At 43.9% G+C, this 21253-nt stretch overlaps 1 protein-coding gene and 1 pseudogene across 2 annotated transcripts; one reads left to right on the top strand and one right to left on the bottom strand.

Moving 5' to 3' along the window:
* Positions 1–1916: 1916 nt before the first annotated feature.
* LOC125545878 (phytoene synthase 1, chloroplastic-like) lies at positions 1917–5918 on the top strand. Of its 2 annotated transcripts, XM_048709937.1 has the most exons (8): positions 1917–2203; positions 2303–2479; positions 2512–3013; positions 3132–3182; positions 3773–3945; positions 4599–4834; positions 4951–5143; positions 5348–5918. In XM_048709937.1, exons 3-8 carry the CDS (start codon positions 2545–2547, stop codon positions 5519–5521), a joined length of 1296 nt encoding a protein of 431 aa, XP_048565894.1. In that variant the 5' UTR covers positions 1917–2203; positions 2303–2479; positions 2512–2544; the 3' UTR covers positions 5522–5918. The 2 variants fall into 2 exon arrangements, with proteins under 2 accessions (XP_048565894.1, XP_048565893.1); XM_048709936.1 differs by having other exon boundaries at positions 2303–3013.
* A 7398-nt stretch (positions 5919–13316) lies between these two features.
* On the bottom strand, positions 13317–20914 carry LOC125547150 (annotated as a pseudogene).
* Positions 20915–21253: the final 339 nt, after the last annotated feature.

Genomic DNA, 21253 nt, shown 5'->3' with positions numbered 1-21253 from the left:
CTACTTATCCTCGGCGGAGACCGCGACATATCCGTCGCCGGTGACCGTGAGGTCCACGATGGAAATGGAGGGTTCGGAACTCTCGTCATCCCACCAGCACTCTCGTAATCCACAGGCGTAGGATGCACAGCTTGCGGCGTTCTCGTTTGTGATCGCCTGCATAGCCAGTCGTAGATTTGGCCCTCCGCCAATCGGTGCTGCTTGAGGAGAAACATGTTGTACCACTATTGCTCCTGCACCTGCCGGAAGACTGACAGAGGCACAGGCGCAGGCTACTCCTTCGCCATGGCAGTGTTGAAGTGCACATGCACCGCCGCAGGCTAAGGCGCTGATTCGTCATCGGAGCACGTCTCCATCGTGGGGTCTTCGTCGGAGACCTCGGAGGAGATGGCTGTGGTGCACATTAGGAAGATATGGATCTGATGGGTTTGTGATGTGTTCTTCGCCGGCTATGGCCGCCTTTAAATGGTGGATGCGGTGAGGCCAAGCGTCCCGAATGCGCAGGCGCCAGAGTTGGTTACTCAGCCCCGAGCCTGTTTAGTGATGGAAGATGGATGATAGGCACTGAACGAGCGTGGTATATATCCGTCCCGTCCCATCCAGTAAACATATGTCCGACACTAAATAGGCGCAGACATGGGGGACGCGACACAGGCGCTAGAGAGAGTGGCCACCTGCGTTCTGGTCCGCCGTCAATGCGTAGCAATCGTTCTAGAGCAGCATGAATGCCGGCAGCTGGCTTCTGGCGGGAAAGCGAGTGGGCACCCGAGGGGTTTTTGATAGGCCAGATTAGTCAGACAAGAGCGTGGCAGCGGTCTGGACGCCTAGAAAGCCCTTCTCCCAGTTTGTAGTTTGTCTCTGGTTTGCGGAAAAAGTGTGTGCGGAGGGCGATTTAAGACCGTATTGAATGTCAAAATATGTCCGGACCTTGCAGTTCAGACAGTTGCGGGTGGTTTGAGGGTCGGTGTTGGAGATGCCCTATCTCACCGAATGGTTTCGTTCTACTATTATTGGCTTAGGTAATCTCTACAATTTCAGCGACGAAAGTTTAGCCTTGGAATAGTCTTCCCACGCATGATGTATGGTACTACTAATAGTACGGTTCGCCCTGTTTTGGTCAAAGCAGAAACAGGGCCGGAGAGCACATGCAATGCATAATGGCATGCACTGTGCTCCGACGGTTTGGGAGCTAGCTAGGCTGCTTCACACGAGTCAGATCCAGACTTTCTGCAGAGTCCTACACGTATTCCATCGGTTCATTTCACGATTGGTTCGTTTACTTGACGCCCTCCACCACACAAATATTGCAAGCAACAGCCACTAGTGCTGCTAGTGCAGCTCACACCCACAAAGGCAGGGCAGATGCGACACGTACGCTTGCATACACCAAACTTTGAGCCACATATGAGTCACACCCATTCTCCTCGTGTGTCCACGCGTGGCTATTTTATTTTCCTTGGAACTAACCCATGCACGCATGCACGCATGCATCAATGTTGAAGAGAAATCTTATCTTGGTCAACTCGACATTGTTAACTGGTGATGGTACGTACTACTCCTACAGATGAGGAGCTTTTGCTTGCATCGCATCAAAGAAAAAGATTTTTGTTTAAGAAGGTAGTAGTAGTAAAATGTATGCCAAGTCCATGCAAATGCAAGCAAGATGGTTCTGTCACTAGAACAAGGTATGGTAATGCAAACGTGATTTTTTTTGGATGCTACCACCCACACATGTTTAACCACCGGCGCCAGGAATGCATGACGCCATGTCACCGGGCGCGAGGCGCCACGTAGGAGCGCCCTGGCCGGATTCGTCCATCCATCCCTTTCCAGGTGTCACCACTGAGCGGCCGCCAAGGCACGCACCCGCAGCGCGCCCATGTGATAACCCTATCCCCTCATCTCACCGGCCGGCCATTGTCTCCTCCACGTCTCCCCTCTCCCTCCCCCCTTCTCTCTCTCTCTCTCTCTCAAAGGCAGAGGAAGCAAGAGGACACTGGACGCAGAGAGAGGGAGACACTGGACTTTGTCCTCGCATGGAACCTTGGCAGCAGCATATTCACATACGCGCGCTCACTCTCAGCGGGATCTGGCCGTACGTGTGTATCGGCTGCTTGTTTGACGGCGATTTGGCGCAGGTTAAGGCGGCATATGCCGTGAGCTTGTAGAGGGATCGAGCTTGCAGCGGGCGTGCTGATAAGAGGTGAGTGGCCTAAGCCGTTCCTCGTGCATAAGGCCTTTTGCCCAAGCACAAGAGAATTGTCGCCATTATATCTCACTCACTGTGTGCATACTTGTGTAGTATATGCAGGGGTGCCCGGCAGACTAGTGGTCGGTAGTGCGGCCACCACTCCGGCCCAGACAAAGCGTGTGCGTGTCCAAGAACGCCTTTCCCCCCGGCTCACACGAGAGTGGTGAATCCATCCATCCGCCCGTCACACGGTGCGTGCCTCAATTCTCTCCCTTGCAGGGGAGAGCAGAGCTCCGTTTCCTGCTCGGCGCGGCGGAGACGAGCTCCGGCGGTTTGGGGTTGGCGTTGCGCGCATGCAGCATATGGCCACCACCGTCACGCTGCTGCTCGGGGCAGCCTCGTCCCCCGGCCTCGCCGCCGGTGATGGCGCCACGCGGGACGGCTTCCAGTGCTCCCGACTGCTACCCAAGAAGAAACAGCAGAGGCCGCGCTGGGTGCTCTGCTCGCTCAAGTACGGCTGCCTCGGCGTCGGCGAGCCGGGGGAGGCGGGCGGCCGGAGCGCGGCGTCGCCGGTGTACTCCAGCCTCACCGTCAGCCCCGGAGGCGACGCCGCCGTCGCCGTCGTCTCGTCGGAGCAGAAGGTGTACGACGTGGTGGTGAAGCAGGCGGCATTGCTCAAGCGCCAGCTGCGCCCCTCGCAGCAGCAGCAGCAGGCGCCGCCCGCCGTCGCCAGGGAGCTGGACGCGCCGCGCGGCGGGCTCGGGGAGGCCTACGCCCGCTGCGGCGAGATCTGCGAGGAGTACGCCAAGACCTTCTACCTCGGTACGCCACTCCTTCGTGGATACTCTGTTTTTCTTGAGCCATGGTGGCAGGCTGCGTGCCAAGCCGGTGTTCCGGTGATCATGGAGCTCACTCGTTCATGTCTGGTCGTGCATGGCAGGGACCTTGCTGATGACCGAGGAGCGGCGGCGCGCCATATGGGCCATCTACGGTAATCTGAAAATTCACCATGCCTGGTTTGGACCCTCCATTGTTGCTCCCCTGTTGTGGTATCAGTATGTGTCACACAGTGTTAGTTAGTGTCAGTAATGTGACTGAAAATTCAGCTAGTTTCATTCTCACTTCAGACCGTCAGAAAGGGCATGCCCACATTTTGCATCAGTTAAATTGCTACATATTGTATTTAACAGCAACTTGCAAGAATGTTCAACACTCCCCAAGAAAATTGGCCACTTTAAAGTTAATGGTGTGAACTAGTTCTGGATGCGAATAATGGCAAATAGAAACATTGCTGAACTTGCATGCTATGTGTTTACAGATACTCCTATATACGTAGTATAGTCAGTGAAGAATAAAGGGCTCGTATACCACTTTTTATATGCCATTATGTGTGGAAGCATCAAATTAGGCTTTTTTTTGGCTAAATGGCTTCAATAGGATCAAAGTACACGAGAAAAGGTTGCAAGAACATATTCCTCAAATTGCCTAAGGACATGAATCTGAGAGTACCGTCAGTTCTAAATGAGATATACTCTAGGCATCAATCACTTTCAGAATCTGATGTATAGCATCATTGTTCAGTATGGTGCAGGAGGACAGACGAGCTGGTGGACGGTCCCAACGCGTCGCACATCACGCCGCAGGCGCTGGACCGGTGGGAGAGGAGGCTGGAGGACCTCTTCGCCGGGCGCCCCTACGACATGCTCGACGCCGCGCTCTCTGACACCATCACCAAGTTCCCCATAGATATTCAGGTATCAGCTTAGCCGGTGCATAATTGTTCAGTCCACATTGTATGATTCTGGTAGAACAGAGTGGTGGTGGATATTCCCTGTCAGCATCAAATTGCCCCTAGACCTCACAATCTCAGTGCAAGATGACCGGAAAGTCGATGATTGGTCAAAATTGTTTCGTTTGTCGGCCTTTTGTTAGTCTCTGATGCTGTTGTTGAGCCGTATGAACTTTTCACACATTGTAGTGGGGACTTATCCTGTTGACTAGACGCTATAGTGGGAATCATCTGGTCAAAGATATGTTTAATCAAAGTGGGGAAATTATAGGGAGAACTTTTCAGTAAGTATTATTCCCGAACATACCAAGAACAAACAGGAACTTGGAATGATGTAGAAGGAGAAATGAAATCAGGGAGAGTCCAAGTAACTCCAGACCTGAATTATACATCATGAAAATGTATTTGGTCACTCTTTTTTACTGGGTTTTGTGGTTTTCAGCCTAATTTCCCATATAAACCGCGTTACTCTGTATTTCTTTTCTTTTTCTCTTAGTGAAATCGGCAGTGATCCTGCCTTGCATTGTAAAAAAGAAAGGTCTTGGTCGTTCTTAGCACAACTACTTATGAACTATATTATTGATTTTCTAAATGACCAATTACTTTTACATATGGCAGCCCTTCAAGGACATGATCGACGGGATGCGGACGGACCTCAAGAAGGCGAGGTACAAGAACTTTGACGAGCTGTACATGTACTGCTACTATGTTGCCGGCACCGTGGGGTTGATGAGCGTCCCGGTGATGGGCATTGCGCCCGACTCCAAGGCGACAGCTGAGAGCGTCTATGGCGCCGCTCTGGCTCTCGGGCTCGCGAACCAGCTCACCAACATACTCAGGGATGTCGGAGAAGAGTAAGCCACTCACTCACTACCAATACAATGCAATGGTTTTCCCTTGTAAAATCATGATATGGACATTTTGAGATAGCACTATCCTGAATTTTCTGGTGTTTCGAATAATTTCCCAGTGCAAGAAGAGGAAGGATATATTTGCCGCAAGACGAGCTTGCGGAGGCAGGGCTCTCCGATGAAGACATCTTCAAAGGAGTCGTCACCGACAAGTGGAGAAAATTCATGAAGAGGCAGATCAAGAGGGCGAGGATGTTCTTCGAGGAGGCGGAGCGAGGGGTGACTGAGCTTAGGAAGGAGAGCCGGTGGCCGGTAAGTGCCCTAAAGCCACGACTTGAATGTGAAACAAAACTACATATTGATCTCTCATCATTGTTAATTATCAGTAGCAAAAATGATGCTACGTGTAGTTCGTGGGGGGTCGCCTCCCCCCACCCTTGATATAATAATCATTGAAAAAAAAATTAGGGGCTCAAATGGAAGATAATATGGTTTTGCATTGCATTGCAATTGCAGGTTTGGGCCTCTCTGTTGCTGTACCGGCAGATCCTCGACGAGATCGAAGCGAATGACTACAACAACTTCACCAAGAGGGCCTATGTTGGGAAGGCGAAAAAGGTGCTTGCGCTCCCTGTCGCGTATGGGAGATCGCTGCTCTTACCGTATTCACTGAGAAATAACCAGACCTAGAAGAAACAACAAAGCAAGATGAAGATGGTCAGGTTAGGCTAGATAGAATGAAACATGGCGGTGTGGCGACATCTGCCTTGGAGCTCTGCATCCAGTTAGTTGGCCAAACAATGCGACGAATCGATCAGTACATTCCTCAGCGATCAATGTTGTACGCATGACATGAAGTTCTGGTGAAGGAAGGGAGAAGAACACTGCAGCCAACCGAGATGGAGACCAAATGTTTGCATGTATATTATTATTCTAGAACATGTGCATTTGAAGACAGAACAACATGTATATATATACTCGTTGTCGGTCCCGAATTCGGGAAACATGTATGTTATTCTGTAAGCATATATATTCGAACAATATGGTTTGGAATGCAAAACTGAGAAAATGTGACGTTGTTTCTAAACTTTAGAAGGACATGCCGCTCAAAGGAAACCAGTTATGCAAGACATTGAAAAATTAACATTGGTCATCTATGAATTGTTCTTGCATCAAGCGAGTAACTAATATCTGAGATTTCACACCGGATTAGGTTTTTGATTTATGATTGCAGCCTTGTAGGAAGTGGAGAGGAATGGATGCGAGAAGATGTTTTTTGCGAAAAGATAAAAAAAAGGGGGTTAAAATTAATCACGGAGGCTGACCCTTTTCGGTGTAAAATTTCTGTTATACTTTCCGAAATTAATCATATAATAATATTAGCTATTTATTCAGAACATGTTGAATTTTAATATTTTTATAGCATTCATAATTTTTGTTGCGGGGAATTATTATTATTTGAGAAAATGTCGTGTGGAATATATGATGATGTTTCTTAGGGAAGGCCCTATTTGACACTCCGCCAATCAGCACAAGTTTCGCTTGGGTAGGCCGGTCAATTGAAGCAACACATAGTTGCGAGCGAGCTCTAGCTCTGTTTTTTTTCCTCTGTTTTTCTGGGGTTTCTATTTTGATTTTCTAGAATAACTCAAAAATTATTTACTCTTAAAAAATGAACATTTTAAAACTTGAGAACCCTTTTTGTGAAATGTTAGCATATTTTATAAATACGAGATTTTTTTTTCAAATGAGAGAACATTTATTGAAATTTCGGAAAAAATAGAGATTTTGAAAAATTAAACATGAATATTTTCTAAAATTTGGATTTTTTTCGGAAAGTAAAAGAAATCCTGCAAAAAGCAGTAATGAAAAAAAACTGTACCCAAAACTTCTAAAAGGTTCCAGAAATTGGGAAAACCAGAGAACATAACTAACTAAATTGGCGCACCTAGGACAGTCACCGGCTCGCTCGTCTCTGTGGCTTGGGCGTTGCTCCCCCCTTTCCTTTTTTTTCCCAAACTCATCAAGGCACAACATAGGTGATGATGACGATGACGCCTTGAAAAATCGTGCATGTTTACTCGATTGTGTACTTGATAGGAGCATATATAATTTCTTAGTAGTGTATATGCATGACTGACAAAATAAAATAAAATAATATTAGGTGTATTTTGGAGGAAAGACCCCAAGGCCCAACTTATTTTGAGAGCTTTACAAGGGCCTCCACCCTCTGCAACACCAGATAGATTGCGTAAAATAACAAAAAACATAAAAGGAGCAGGTCGCGAGAAAACACAAAAAAGAGAAAACACCAACAGCTAAACCACAGGAAGGGAATCCCACATCCCACACTAAGGTTAACCTTTTTTAAAAGTTAACATGAGGGCTGCCAAGATTCCATTAATAGAATTATAGAAGGGACACCAAATGTAACTGAACTTAACTATAAGCAAACTCCACCTTCGTTTGTTTGGTTGCACTCCTCCAGGATTCAACATTTTCAATGACAAGCCAACCAGCTTCTATTTCCGCCATAGCATGAAAGACTGCATAGAAGCGCTTCCTTGGAGTTCCTTTTCGTAGCAAACCAATTAATCACACCTACTATATCTGTACTACTATGTACTCTATGAATTACTTGAATATCAGCCGTTGGACGAAGCCGATGCGATGGTGGACAGGTGGCAAATCCGGATGTTGCTAGCCATTGGATCTTCTCTTTACTACACAATTTTCCGCCACATGTACTATCTAGAAGAGTTTAGTAGGGCTTAAACTCTACGAATATTTTGCATAAAACTCAAAAAACTTTTCTAATTTTTTTCTAGACTCTTCTATATGTAGACTCTCCCCACGTCTTTTTCTAACAAAACTATCATTTATTTTCAATGGGTAGTTATTTCTTTGTGTTCAAGGCCACAAAGGTACCTTCATAGTCACATTTATCTTTCCAAATGCAACACTAGCTATTCTTGTTATTTTCTATTAAAAACTGCAATATGAGATACATAAAAAGATACCACTTGGACACAACAAGGCTGGTTTATGTTACCCAAGTTTTGTATCTTATACTTTATGCATCTGCTTCAAAATGTTCACTTACCTATTATAATATATACCATAACAGTATGCTAATCTTTGCTGGTTATCCAAGTTCTAACGTGCAATGCACGTAAATTTACAAGTGTATTCTAAAAACCCAATGTGTGGTTCAATTCGAAGCACAACATAAAGCTGCATCATCCAAATGTTAAAAAAAATCTTTTTCTTTCCTGTTTCTTTTTTCTTTTTTCCCTTCCAAATTTATTTTTCTTTTTCTTGTTTCTGTAAATTCATAATTTTCAAAAAATGTTCAGCATTTGAATTGTTGTTCAAATTTTCAAAACATATTCAGACTTTCAAAATTCTATACCTCTTTTAATTGTTTTTTAACTTTTAAATTTTCTTCTCGTTTCAAAATTCAAAAAATGTTCCCATTTTTGTAAAAAAAACACTTGTGTTTTCCAAAAAATTCTAGATTTAAAAATTGCAATTTAAAAAATGTTCCAAATGCGAGAAAATGTTCATAAATTCAAAATAATGTCCGTGTTTCAGAAAACTCATTTGATATAGTTGTTCTGAATGTTCAAAACATGTTCCCAGTTTCAAAAATTCTTCACAAATTTAAAAAATGCTCGTGTTTTTATATAAGGTTCATGTTCTCAAAACATGCTTGTGAACTTCAGAAAATGACCCTGTTTCAATATTTTCCATTGTTCTTCGAGAAATGTATGGAATATTCAAATAATCAGAATTTTAAAAAAATCACGTTTCCAAGAGTATTTGACAATTCATATTTTAGAAAAAAACAATTCTGACACTGCAATGTGTTCTTAAATATTCTCATTGTTCATTGGTTAGCAGTACACGCTTGTTCTAGTGGCTAGCAGCACCTAGTCGGGACTTTGATGTCATCAGTTTGATCGTTCAACGCGCTGTTTTTTTTAGTTTTACCCGCACCTTACAAACACAGGTCGTTTCGGTGTCAACCAGTGGGTTGCCCAGACACGAACTGTCGTGTGTCCCATGCGCTATTTCACGAAAATAGCACCATATAGTAGCTCTCATGCAACTGGCTCAAGAAAAGCAAAATTATATGTATTGATTTTGTTCCGTCCGTTCCGCACTTAGTTCCCGAATTTTTTACATTTGTCCCCAGGTGCGCCGAACTGGGCCTACCACGCATTTACCTTTCTGTCAGATAGATGAGCAGCAAATAATTTAGGTCGGGAGGGGACTGAACTATGGTCCTTCCCTGTTGTGCCGATGGACAAAACCAACTCATCCAGCTTGAAATTATGATAGGAATAGTCCCACCTTGGAGCTTTATACTAAATTACACATGTTTTGATATGTCTCTAGGTTGCTTGAAAAAAGGAGGTTGTCTGATAATAAGGAAGTTGTCTCAAGAATCATGAGCAGAACGATGAACTCCCTAAATTATTGCTGGTGGTAGCTTCCATGTGCCAACGAGAATATGGCGGTTGGCTATAATTGAAAAAACATGCGGTCACATGCCAATAAAAGAGAAAATGTTGGTTTTGCTCCAATTAAAAAAACTATGGGCACGTGAGTGCTAAAATAATCAAAGAGAATAAACCCTGATAAAGAAGGGACAGTCATGCCTAGTTATGCGACGATTATGCTAATGAAACCGGATTTATGCGATGCAATTAATTAGTAATCACTCTGGTTATGCCATTGTAGGAGTGAGTGGTCGAAGCGACTGTGTCCTAAAGGTTGCTGCCCAACAACCAAATGATGAGGAAGGCACAACCCCAATACGAAGGTGGAGCGGGAGGAAAAAAAGGTACTAGTTGGATGGCCTCTGCCACGCCGACCAACCCCACCACTATCAAGATCTCGCGGGTTAGACATGACCCGCGAGAAGACCGCAACTCCTCGCTCTATCACGCACCGCTGCGGAGACAATTTTTGGTGGACAAATCAATTATCTTTCTAGCTGCTTCTCGGGAAAAAAATATCTCTTTCGTTGCAACGCACGGACATATGTGCTAGTATATTATAAAAACACAATGTATTGTTCAATTCAAAGAATAACTTTAATCCACATCATCCAAATTATTTTAGCTATTAGATTTGCAAGTTATAGGAAGGACCTAACCAACAGTTAGCAACCGTATAATAGCATTGTCATTTGGCAGGCTTTCATTCAACAAATTCATGTCCAATGCATCTCTAATAGTGGTTCCTAATGTAAAGAGACTCTACAAAGTAATAAATGAAGCTCTCTAGGTTATCATAGCTATGACACTACCCACTGTGAAATACTAAAATAGACTAGTAACATATACATGTTACTAGTCTAAGTTACTCCCCACTATGACTTGCCTAATGCCCCTCAAGTCTGCATGTGTGTCTTTAGCCAGTGCATGGTTTTATGAGTTGAAAAAATGGCTGTGTAGTCTATCCTCGAACTCTCTGTGGTATTATCTGGAAAATCTCCGATTGAACTCAATATAATTCTGAACATGATGGTATAATGTCAAAACCAAACCCGTAGTCTAACACAAAGAGAACTATCTCTATCCATGCCCGAATCCGGGAACTATCTGAATTTTAGAACGAATGCCATCTGAGGCCCTTCGGTGTGATGTTTGGTCGGAAAATATCCATTCTAGTTTTACTAGATAAATATAATGTTATGACTGGTGAATATTTTTCTTGATCGGTATGAACAAACCTGCAAAATCGACCAAAAATAGATAATTCTTAGTCATATGAGATATTGACGCGTCCAAAAATAAAGCCAAGGAAAATTGCAGGCTTCATCAAGTTCCTTTTGAAGCAACATATCTTAATTCACATTTTGATGCCCCTCCATGTCTCCAATGACAATAATACAGAAGACCAGACATGTACACTTTTTGTTAACCTGACTCATATGTTTTACTAAGGATGTCAATGGGAAGGGTATGGTGCATGTAAAATAATCCCATACTCATACTCATGTTTCTGATGGCGTAAAATCTGCCCGTACCTACCCATCGGGTAAATATCCATGTCCATGCCCTATGGGTATATGTGCCCGATTGGTACGCATTGGGAAGATCAACACAACATCGAAAGATGGTGTTGTAAATGCTAGTCCAATGTTTGATGGAGGCACCAGCCACTGAGAGATTTCCATGGTTGGAGAATTGATTATTGGGAGGAGGATGTGGGTGGGAAATGCAACCTAATATATAGAAACATTAGGTACCTTAGTGTTTACTACACATAAGGCCCAAAGATATACCTGGCCGTAACTCGGGCCGTGCCGGGCCTGAAAAAGCTCGCATCAGAAAACCTAGGCCCGAACCTGGCCTTTGGGCCTAGATTTCAAGCCCAAGCCTGGCCTGTTAGTGGAAAAGCCCGCCGGGCCTCGGGCCTCAGGCCGGGCCTCTTCCCTAAGACGCACATATGTCAAGCCCAAACCCGGCCTGCCATGTCATTCGGGCTCAAAACCTAGGCCCAAGCTCGGCCCGTGGGTAAGACCAGACCGTGCCGGGTCGGGCTATTTTGAGCCGGGTCGGGTCGGATTTCCCGTGGGCAGGTATACCCAAAGATAACCGGGCAGGGTCTGGGCATACCCATGGGCACAAAATCGTACCCTTGCCCTACCGATGACTAGTCGGGTAGAGTTTGGGTACTGACTATGGGCATAAATATGTGCCCATACCATACCCATGCGAGTGGGGTGCCCATGCCCATAGGTAAAATTGCCATCATTAGGTTTTACTTGGTCGACGCCAAAGAGTGAGAACCTAAATTTGTCAAATACACCTCTTCCCAGGCTTTCAAAGAAGCTCATGTGCCTCCCACCTCAAGGAGTGGGAACATAAAATCTTTGGTTGCGACCATCGCAAGGTAAGCTGCCAAACCAGAAAGAACACCAAACACATGGACATAGAAGCCAGAAGAACGACTATATAAAGATAGAATGCGGCATCCACACAAGATCAAAGAATCATGAAATGTTTATTTTGTATAATGCTTCGTTCGCCGTTGGTATGATGTCGTGATGGGCACACAAACCTAACAAAAAAGGTAAACATAAACTTCATGGGAACGTTTAATACGTTGTTTCAACCTAACGATGCCAAATCGTGGTTCTAAAATTTAAGGGGAACCTACACAGATTAAAATAGTGGACAACGCCTGGCCATATATCTCCTTTTATGTTACAAGCCTGAAAGTTCTATGACGACATAAGAAAAATAATTGCTTTACAAGTTCCAATATTCACAAAAGGGAATCTAGGGATTTAAATTGTGTACAAGGCCTGGTCATATGTCTTATTATTATATGAGAGTACAGCTTGAAAGGTCCATCCCCGCAAAAGAAAAGCTTGAAAGGTCCACGCCGACAATCTTTTTCCACTACCCTTATACAAAGGGAAAAGCTTGCCGTCATCCGGCGGATCGTAGTGGCCGCGTTCGCCACCTTCGCTGCATGACAAACATCCAAATGAAGGCTTGCATGTCGTCCTTTATCGAATACGCTTTTGAAATAGAGGCTATGTTTCAGAAACAAATGTGGTGTTGCAATTGTTTACGACGCATCTAGTTTTGCAACAAAGCGAAGCCCAAAATTATTTTCTGCAACATGACATATGTTACAAATGTTTTCTGCAACACAACTTCTGTTACAAATATTTTTACAATAGTATTTGTGTTGCAGATATTTCCGCAGCATCACCTATGATCTTTGTTGCAGAAAATATTTCTATAACAAATTCTGTTGTAAATAAAATTCTATAGATGTTTCCGCAACACGATCTTTGTTGCGGAAAATATCATATAACAAACTATGTTGCAAAAAAATCTATAGACGTTTCTGCAACATGCTCTTTGTTGCAGAAAATTCTACAACATAATCTATACTGAAAAGGTTAAAATGCCCGTCAGACATTTGATGACAATGGTGTGAGGGGGATTTTTTTGTTTGTGCAACAGACCTCTTGTTGCCAAGGGGACGAGGGCACAACGCTACGTTTGTTGCAACGGGGCAAGAGCAAAGGTTTTTTTCCTATAACAGAAATCTTGTTTCTGAAACACATGCTTTGTTTTAGAAAAAAAAAACGTTCGGCGGGAGCACAACACAAGCTTTGTTGCAAAGGTTGATGCACGCTCAATGAAAGAAGATCAGACGGTTGCTTTGCTCACGATCCTACGGCTACTAAGGCGACGGATGTTTTCTAAATATCACCTGCAGACGCGTAGCTGCCCCCTTATACAAATCTGTTGAAACATTGAAAAAAAAACCCGCCCTAGATATATGCCCCCCGTGCCTCACACTTCCAAATTAAGTCGTGTACACATGTCTGATAGCTAGTCCTTGGAGGCGTATGATGTATGCAGAACATGAATTGTCTTTGACAGGTGATAGTGGTGCATTTCAAGCTGGATCAACCATCCCATGGGCACAAGCTAAATACCCAAACCTAACCTCCCTCAGGGAAGTTTCCATTGATGGAGAGCTGACCACTCGAAGCCGACAATTTTCTGATGTGCTCACCTCGGGGCATAGGAGTGTAAAGGTCGACGATCGGAATCAGCTTACCGTATCCATGATCATCACGCACCCTGGTCGCCTTCCCTGATTGTACTTGGACTGCGAAGAGGCCAGCAGCCATGGTCACGAAAATGGTGTTTGCTCCCTCGGCAAAGCCCAGCACATGCGCCGGACTTGATGCACTCACTGGAGCACCATTTAGGTAGATGATTCGGCCCGGTACCCATCGGGCATCCTTCACCTCCCTTGACCACAATTGCAGATGCGGATCCAATTCTTCGACGAGTCCCAGTTCACCTTCCTCCGCCAGCATGAGGTTGCAAGTGGGCCAACCATTAGAGTAGCAAGAGTCTGGTGTGTCGAACCAAGTCAGCCCATGCCTTGCCAAGTCATACCCCAGGATAAACCCACCACATGTCATGAAGTGCAGGAAAGACCTCCCAACAAGCACGCTGGAATAATATGTGAAGTCCACGATGAATTCATGGTGCATTAAGGTCGGCTATCCCCAGGCTGCAGCCTCAGACGAGTAGACGCACACCGACGTGGTAAACGGGTCGTCGTCAGCGTCTTTGTCATAGATGGAGGAAACGAAGACCACCCGGAAGGGACTCCCGTGGCATTCATGGTGGTTGCACCCGTCCGCTGAACACGGCTGCCGTGGTGTGGCCGAACTGGAAGGCCAAGGGCACAGCTACGCGGTGCTGGGCACCCGTGATTGGCTCCCAAACAATGAATTCTTCGGTACGACCCTTGGAGAGGAAGAGGGCGCGGCCATGGCGGCAGTCGACGGCCAGCCAGAGCAAGCGGTAGGGGCGGCGAGGGAGAATGGTGACGCGGTGGCCGGGATGAAGGTAGGGATGGCCTCATCGTGCCAGTCATGGAGAACCCTGAGCACGGTGGGTGATGGATGGAGATTGTGAAAGCTGCGCCGGAACCAGCGTTGGGAGACGGCCTCGCTCCAGGACTTGCAGACAAGGGACGCACGGAGGAGGCTGGCCGGGTCGTCGGGCGGGATGCGGAGCAGGATCTCTCCTACGAGCTCGTCCGGGAGGGCCGGCGGCGGTCCTTTGTTTCTCAAATGATACTCCGGCAGCGGTCCTGGTGCCATGGTGGCCGCTAGCTAGGTATTTCACTTCCGAGCTTGGCAGCTGCTGTTGGTCCAATCTGACGAGTACGTGCGGCAATGGCGACGAAGCGTACGTATGTACACGATGGGTAGCCGGCCAGACGCTAAGCCCAAGCTGGCTAATTGCTAGCTAGCCTTGGTGCTTTTTGTGTACTGCTAATTCCTCCAGGAGTCAACATTTTCAATGACAAGCCCACCAGCTTCTACTTCCGCCATAGCATGAAGGACTGCATAGCAAATTGAATTTGGCTCCAGAAGCGCTTCCTTGGAGTTCCTTTTTGTAGCAAACCAATCACTCATACCAATATCTATCTATTATCTACTATATCTTTGTACTCTATGAATAACTTTGAATATCAGTCATTGGACGAAGCCGATGCGATGGTGGAGAGGTGGCAAATCCGGATGTTGCTAGCCATTGGATCTTCTCTTTACTACACAAGATTTCGCCACATGTACTATCTAGAAGAGTTTAGTATTGGGCCTAAACTCTATGAACATTTTGCATAAAACTCAAAAAACTTTTCTAATTTTTTCTAGACTCTTCTATACGTAGACTCTCCCCACTTTTTTTCTAACAAAACTATCATTTATTTTTAATTGGTAGTTATTTCTTTGTGTTCAAGGCCACAAAGGTACCTTCATAGTCACATTTATCTTTCCAAATGCAACACTAGCTATTCTTGTTATTTTCTATTAAAAACTGCAATATGAGATAAAAGATACCACTTGGACAAAACAAGGTTGGTGTAATTTACCCAATTTTGAATCTTATACTTTATGCATCTGCTTCAAAATTTTCACTTACCTATTCTAATATATACCATAACAGTATGCTAATCTTTGGTTGTTATCCAAGTTCTAATGTGCAATGCACGTATATTTACAAGTATATTCTAAAAACCCAATGCGTGGTTCAATTCAAAGCACAACATAAAGCTACATCATCCAAATGTTCAAAAAATCTTTTTCTTACCTGTTTCTTTTTTCTTTGTTCCCTTCCAAGTTTACTTTTCTTTTTCCTCTTTCTGTAAATTCATTATTTTCAAAAAAAATGGTTCAGAATTTGAATTATTGTTGAAATTTTCGAAAAATATTCAGAATTTCAAAATTCTTTTTCTCTTTTAACTTTTTTTGAAATTTAATTTTTTTCCTTCTCGTTTCATTTTTTCCAAAATTCAAAAAATGTTCTAATTTTTGGAAAAATACTCGTGTTTTCCAAAATTGTTCTAGATATAAAAATTGCATTTTAAAAAATGTTCCAAATGCGGAAATGTTCGCAAATTCAAAATAATGTCCATGTTTAAGAAAACTCATTTGATATAGTTGTTTTGAATGTTCAAAACATGTTCCCATTTTAAAAATTTGTTAACAAATTTACAAAATGTTCGTGTTTTTATATAAGGTTCATGTTCTCAAAATATGCTTGTGAATTTCAGAAAATGACCCTGTTTCAATATTTCTTCATGTTCTTCGGAAAATGTACGGAATATTCAAAAAGCTTTTCAGAATTAAAAAAATCACGTTTCCCACAGTATTTGGCGATTCATATTTAAGAAAAAAAAAGATTCTGACGCTGCAGTGTGTTCTTAATATTGTCGTTGTTCATTGTTTAGCCTTACGCACTTGTTCTAGTGGCTAGCAGCACCTAGTCGGGACTTTGATGTCATGAGTTCGATCGGTCAACACGCCGTTTTATTTATTTTTACCCGCGCCTTAGAACACAGGTTGCTTTGGTGTCTACCAGTGGGCTGGCCCAGACGCGAACTATCGTGCGTCCCATGCGCTATTTCACGAAAATAGCATCATATAGTAGCTTCCATGCAGCTGGCTCAAGAAAAGCAAAATTATATGTATTGATTTTGTTCCGTCCGTTCCGCACTTAGTTCCTGATTTTTTTGTTTGTCCCCAGGTGCGCCAAACTGGGCCTACCACACATTTACCTTTTTGTCGGACGGACGAGTAGCAAATAATTTAAGTCGGAAGGGAACTGGACTATGGGTCTTCCCTGTTGTGCCGATGGACAAAACCAACTCAGATAGCTTGCAATTATGATAAAAATAGTCCCACCTTGGAACATTATACTAAATCACACCTGTTTTTATATGTCTCTAGGTTGCCTGAAAAAAAGGAGGCTGTCTGATAATAAGGAAGTTGTCTCAAGAATCATGAGCACAACGATGGACTCCGTAAATTATTGCCGGTGGTAGCTTGCATGTGCCACAGAGAATATGGCAGTTGGCTATAATTGAAAAAAATACGGTCACATGCCAATAAAAGAGAAAATGCTGGTTTTGCTCTAATTAAAAAAATACTATGGGCACACGAGTGCTAAAATAATCAAAGAGAATAAACCCTGATAAAGAAGGGACATTCATGGCTGGTTATGCAATGATTATGCTAATGAAACCGGATTTATGTGATGCAATTAATTAGTAATTACTCCGGTTATGCCATTGTAGGAGAGAGTGGTCGAAGTGATTGTGTCCTAAACGTTGCTGTGTAGCAACCGAATGATGAGACAGGCACAACCCCAATACGAAGGCGGAGCCGGAGGAAAAAAAGGTACGAGTTGGATGGTCGCTGCCACGCCGACCAACCCCACCACTATCAAGATCTCGTGAGCTAGACATGACCCGCGAGAAGACCGCAACTCCTCGCTCTATCATGCACCGCTGCGAGACCATTTTTGGTGGACAAATCAATTATCTCTCTATCTGCTTCTCGCAAAAAAAAATATCTCTTCCATTGCAACGCACGGACATATGTGCTAGTGTATTATAAACACACAATGTGTGGTTCAATTCAAAGAACAACGTTAAGCCACATCATCCAAATTATTTTAGTGATTAGATTTACAAGTTATAGTTAGGACCTAACCAACGATTAGAAACCGTATAATAGCATTGTCATTTGGCAGGCTTTCATTCAGCGAATTCATGTCCAATGCATCTCTCATAGAGGTTCCTAATGTAAAGTGACTTTACAAAGTAATAAATGAAGCTCTCTAGGTTATCATACCTATGACACTACCCACTGTGAAATATTAAAATAGACTAGTAACATATACATGTTACTAGTTTAAGTTAATCACACTATGACTAGCCTAATGCCCCTCAAGTTTGCATGTGTGTCTTCAGCCAGTGCATTGTTTTATGGGTTGAAACAATGGGTGTGTGATCTATCCTCGAACTCTCTGCCATATTATCTGGATGATCTCCGATTGAAATCAATATAATTCTGAACATGATGGTATAATGTCAAAACCAAACCCATAGTCTAATACAAAGAGTACTATCTGTATCCATGACCGAATCCGGGAACTATTTGAATTTTAGAACGAATGCCATCTGAGGCCCTTCGGTCTGATATTTGGTCGGAAAATATCCATTATAGTTTTACCCCAAGATGATACTATATTATTTTTACTAGATAAATATATTGTTACAACTGGTGAATTTTTTCTTGATATGTATGAACAAACCTATAAAATCGACCAAAAATAGATAATTCTTAGTCATATGAGATATTGCCGTGTCCAAAAAAAGCCAAGGAAAATTGCAGGCTTCATCAAGTTCCTTTGAAGCAACACATCTTAATTCACATTTTGATGCCCCTCCAAGTCTCCAATGACAACAATACAAAAGACCATACATGTACACTTTTTGTTAACCCAACTCATAGGTTCTACTAAGGATGTCAATAGGTAGGGTATGGTGCGGGTAAAATAATCCCATACCCATACCCTTGTTTCTGATGGCGTAAAATCTGTCCATACCTACCGTTCATTTCACATTATAGAAACTTCACAGCCAAAAAGTTCACAAGAAGTCTACAATTACGAGAAGTTCACATCTAGAAGCTAACTAAAGTGACAAGTTCAATTAGTTCACAAATACACCTACTTCTCCCCCCTCGCCTGCCTCACATCCTTCTTTGTCCCCGGCTCGTCCCCGGCCCTCTTCAACCTCCTCAGAACCTTCTTCGGCGCCGGCTCCTGCTCGTCCTCAAACTCGTCCTCGGACTCGACAACGGTCTTGTCAACGGTCCTCTTTTGTTTCTTGTTCCATGCCTCCGGTGTATAACAGTTGAAGGTCTTCCTAGGCTTTAAATTGAAGTGGCGACGTTCAATAGGCTGACTAGGCTGACTAGGCTAAGGTGCATCATCGATAAACCCCCTCAGGGTGATCTCGTCGGGCGCCTGAAAAATAAGGAATATGTTTGAGTGGAATTGGATCTAACACGAAATTCAACATTCAGTTTGAGTAAAGATGAATCATAAATTGGTAACATATAGCCTGTTTGTGGAACACACCTCATAAAATACGAATCATAGCATCAACTTTGTAAGATGCAACAAGTGATGTTAAGTTCATAACTCTGTATGGTAATTGGTAATACATGTAGACGGTAACATTTGTTTATGCAATCACACCATGATAAATATTTTATATGAAAAAATTAAAAAATAAATGGTAACACAGATTTAATACCTCCTCTTCAGAAGCAGTGGAACTCGACCGGGTGGGCATGTCGGCCTCGACGGTACGACAACCAAGAAGATGAGCTAAGGAACATAACCGAATAGCGCTACGCCGTGACATTGCGAAATAGAGATTTTAGTGGATTTGAACACAAAGCATGTAAACAAAAGGCTCTCACGACATACCTTAATAAACTCTCTAAGGACATTCTCAGAATTCCCACCCCGAGGTTGTGCGAGTGCTTGATCGGCTTCACTAACCTGGCACGAGATCTCAGTGCGCTATGAAAATAAACAAGTCAACAAAAGAGCTCTAGTTATGTTGATATGTAGAAAAGGGCAAAACTTACTATAAATTTGATCATAGGAGCAAATCCGGTTTGTGTGCCCTCTCTGATGAGCATGTTGTAGTTGAGGTTGGCAGTCTCTTCGAAACCTGTGGGCACCTCCAATATGCTCTTGTCATAAGCCGGCGGGCATAACTCCACACGAGACTCGCTAAGAAACCATTGAAGATATTTGTAAAATGTAGCTTCATCGTGCACTTGGCGATGTACTTGTCTGTTATTATTAGCCACCTTCACCAAGTAATTCCACTTCTTGATGTACTTTTCATGATATGACTCCCAGTTTCTTGATCTTCTTCTGCTTCATTTTGTCCAAGCTTCATATTAACAATCATAAGTATTGGCGGCCTGAAATAGTTTACAATGCTAAAGACAGAAGATGCACTCTCTCACCCGTGAAGCACGATATTCGTGTCCTTCCACTCCGGCGGTGTATACTGAAATAACCCAAATTGAGTCATCACACGCTTGTGGAAGGTGGTGCTCGACTGCATATAAGCATATCAATGGGCACCGCATCTGCCAAAGATGTGATTCCTCTGTGCATTTCGGGTTCAACTGGAAATCGGGGATGAAAGCGAAATTGTCCTGCAGTCCATATGGCTGCCACGTCACCGTAACATAGTACAAGCAGGGAGCCAATAGAATAAATTGCTAAGGAAGACATGAAAATAATACTAAGAAAAAAAGAAGTATGCATATTAATGGAACGAAGCAAATGATAACTATTTTTGAAAGGACAGGTTTGGAGTTCCCCAAATACCACTCTTGGAGATAATTCCACAAAGATTAGTTTGTATTTAAGAGCGAGTGAATATTGACATTGCAATTATTACCTGCTCGGCGGTTAGCACGTCGAACTCATTGGTGTAGTCTATGTACATCCTCTTTTGGTCGCCGTTGAACTCCAAAACCTTGTCCCACTTGTACGCGCATGTAGGCTTCCATAGCGGGTTATCATGATCGTCCCAGGCGTCATAACGGATCACTTTCGGTCGTCCAACTGAAAAGTGTTCCCACATCCAAACTGAAAGTAGGACTAACGAACCACAAATGCTGGCATGATCTTTGCGCCTACAACATGCCTCATCCAACTGCACATAGAGGCACACACGGGACAATTAGAGAATGTTTGAAGATGTAATATAGAGAGAAAACTATGTACAATTGATTACCTGACGGTACAAGTAGGCCAGTGCCGCCAAACCCCAGCTTTGTTTACTATCCCAACCAGATAACGCCTTCAGCCACATCCACGGAGCGGTCCTACCACCACCATCAGCAAAAAGAGTCCTCGAGATCACATAACACAAGTATGCACGTGTATACTGTTGGACCATCTCCTCACTAGCATCGCCAGGGCACTGGCTAAAATGTTCTACGATCCAAACATAAGTCGCACCAGCGGGGACTCTGTATTTAGTTGGGTCATCCGGCACCGCAGGAACCGCACCGATAAGGTCAAACATCCTATCGCGCCAGTTAGCAGCATTAGTGATAAAATAGACAAGAATTCCCTTGATGGGAAGTGCAAGGATCATCGAAACATCCTGGAGAGTCACAGTCATCTCCCCGGTTCGGTGGTGAAAACTGTGCGTCTCCGGCCTCCGCCCTGCTTCCTGGTGCTTCTGCAACCCTGGTTATAACTGGTGGACTGCTTGGCCCTGCCCCTGGCGTGTTAAAAAGATTCATCGGCTCATACTGCAAAGGCAAACGAGACTGGTGCCTCCTTCGAAGAACCGCATTAGAGGCGCCTTGATCCAAGCTTAAGCGAAAAGCCTCTACCCTGATACGCTGTGACTCAGCATCCATCTGAGCCTGCATTGCATTGATATCATCTTGGGCCTTGGTCCTCTGTTCCCTACGCTTCGCAATCTCCGCATTACTCTCCGCTTGGTTCTCTCATG

Source organism: Triticum urartu, chromosome 3 (assembly GCF_003073215.2).
Source record: "Triticum urartu cultivar G1812 chromosome 3, Tu2.1, whole genome shotgun sequence".
NCBI lineage: Eukaryota > Viridiplantae > Streptophyta > Magnoliopsida > Poales > Poaceae > Triticum > Triticum urartu.
This window is presented reverse-complemented; position numbering and strand designations above follow the sequence as displayed.

Bases quoted from the DNA above. Each gene is read 5' to 3' on its own strand.
- LOC125545878 (XM_048709937.1), top strand. From the start codon at position 2,545: ATGCAGCATATGGCCACCACCGTCACGCTGCTGCTCGGGGCAGCCTCG. The intron at 3,014-3,131 runs GTACGCCACTCC...CGTGCATGGCAG, and splicing joins CGCCAAGACCTTCTACCTCG to GGACCTTGCTGATGACCGAG. The intron at 3,946-4,598 runs GTATCAGCTTAG...TACATATGGCAG, and splicing joins AGTTCCCCATAGATATTCAG to CCCTTCAAGGACATGATCGA.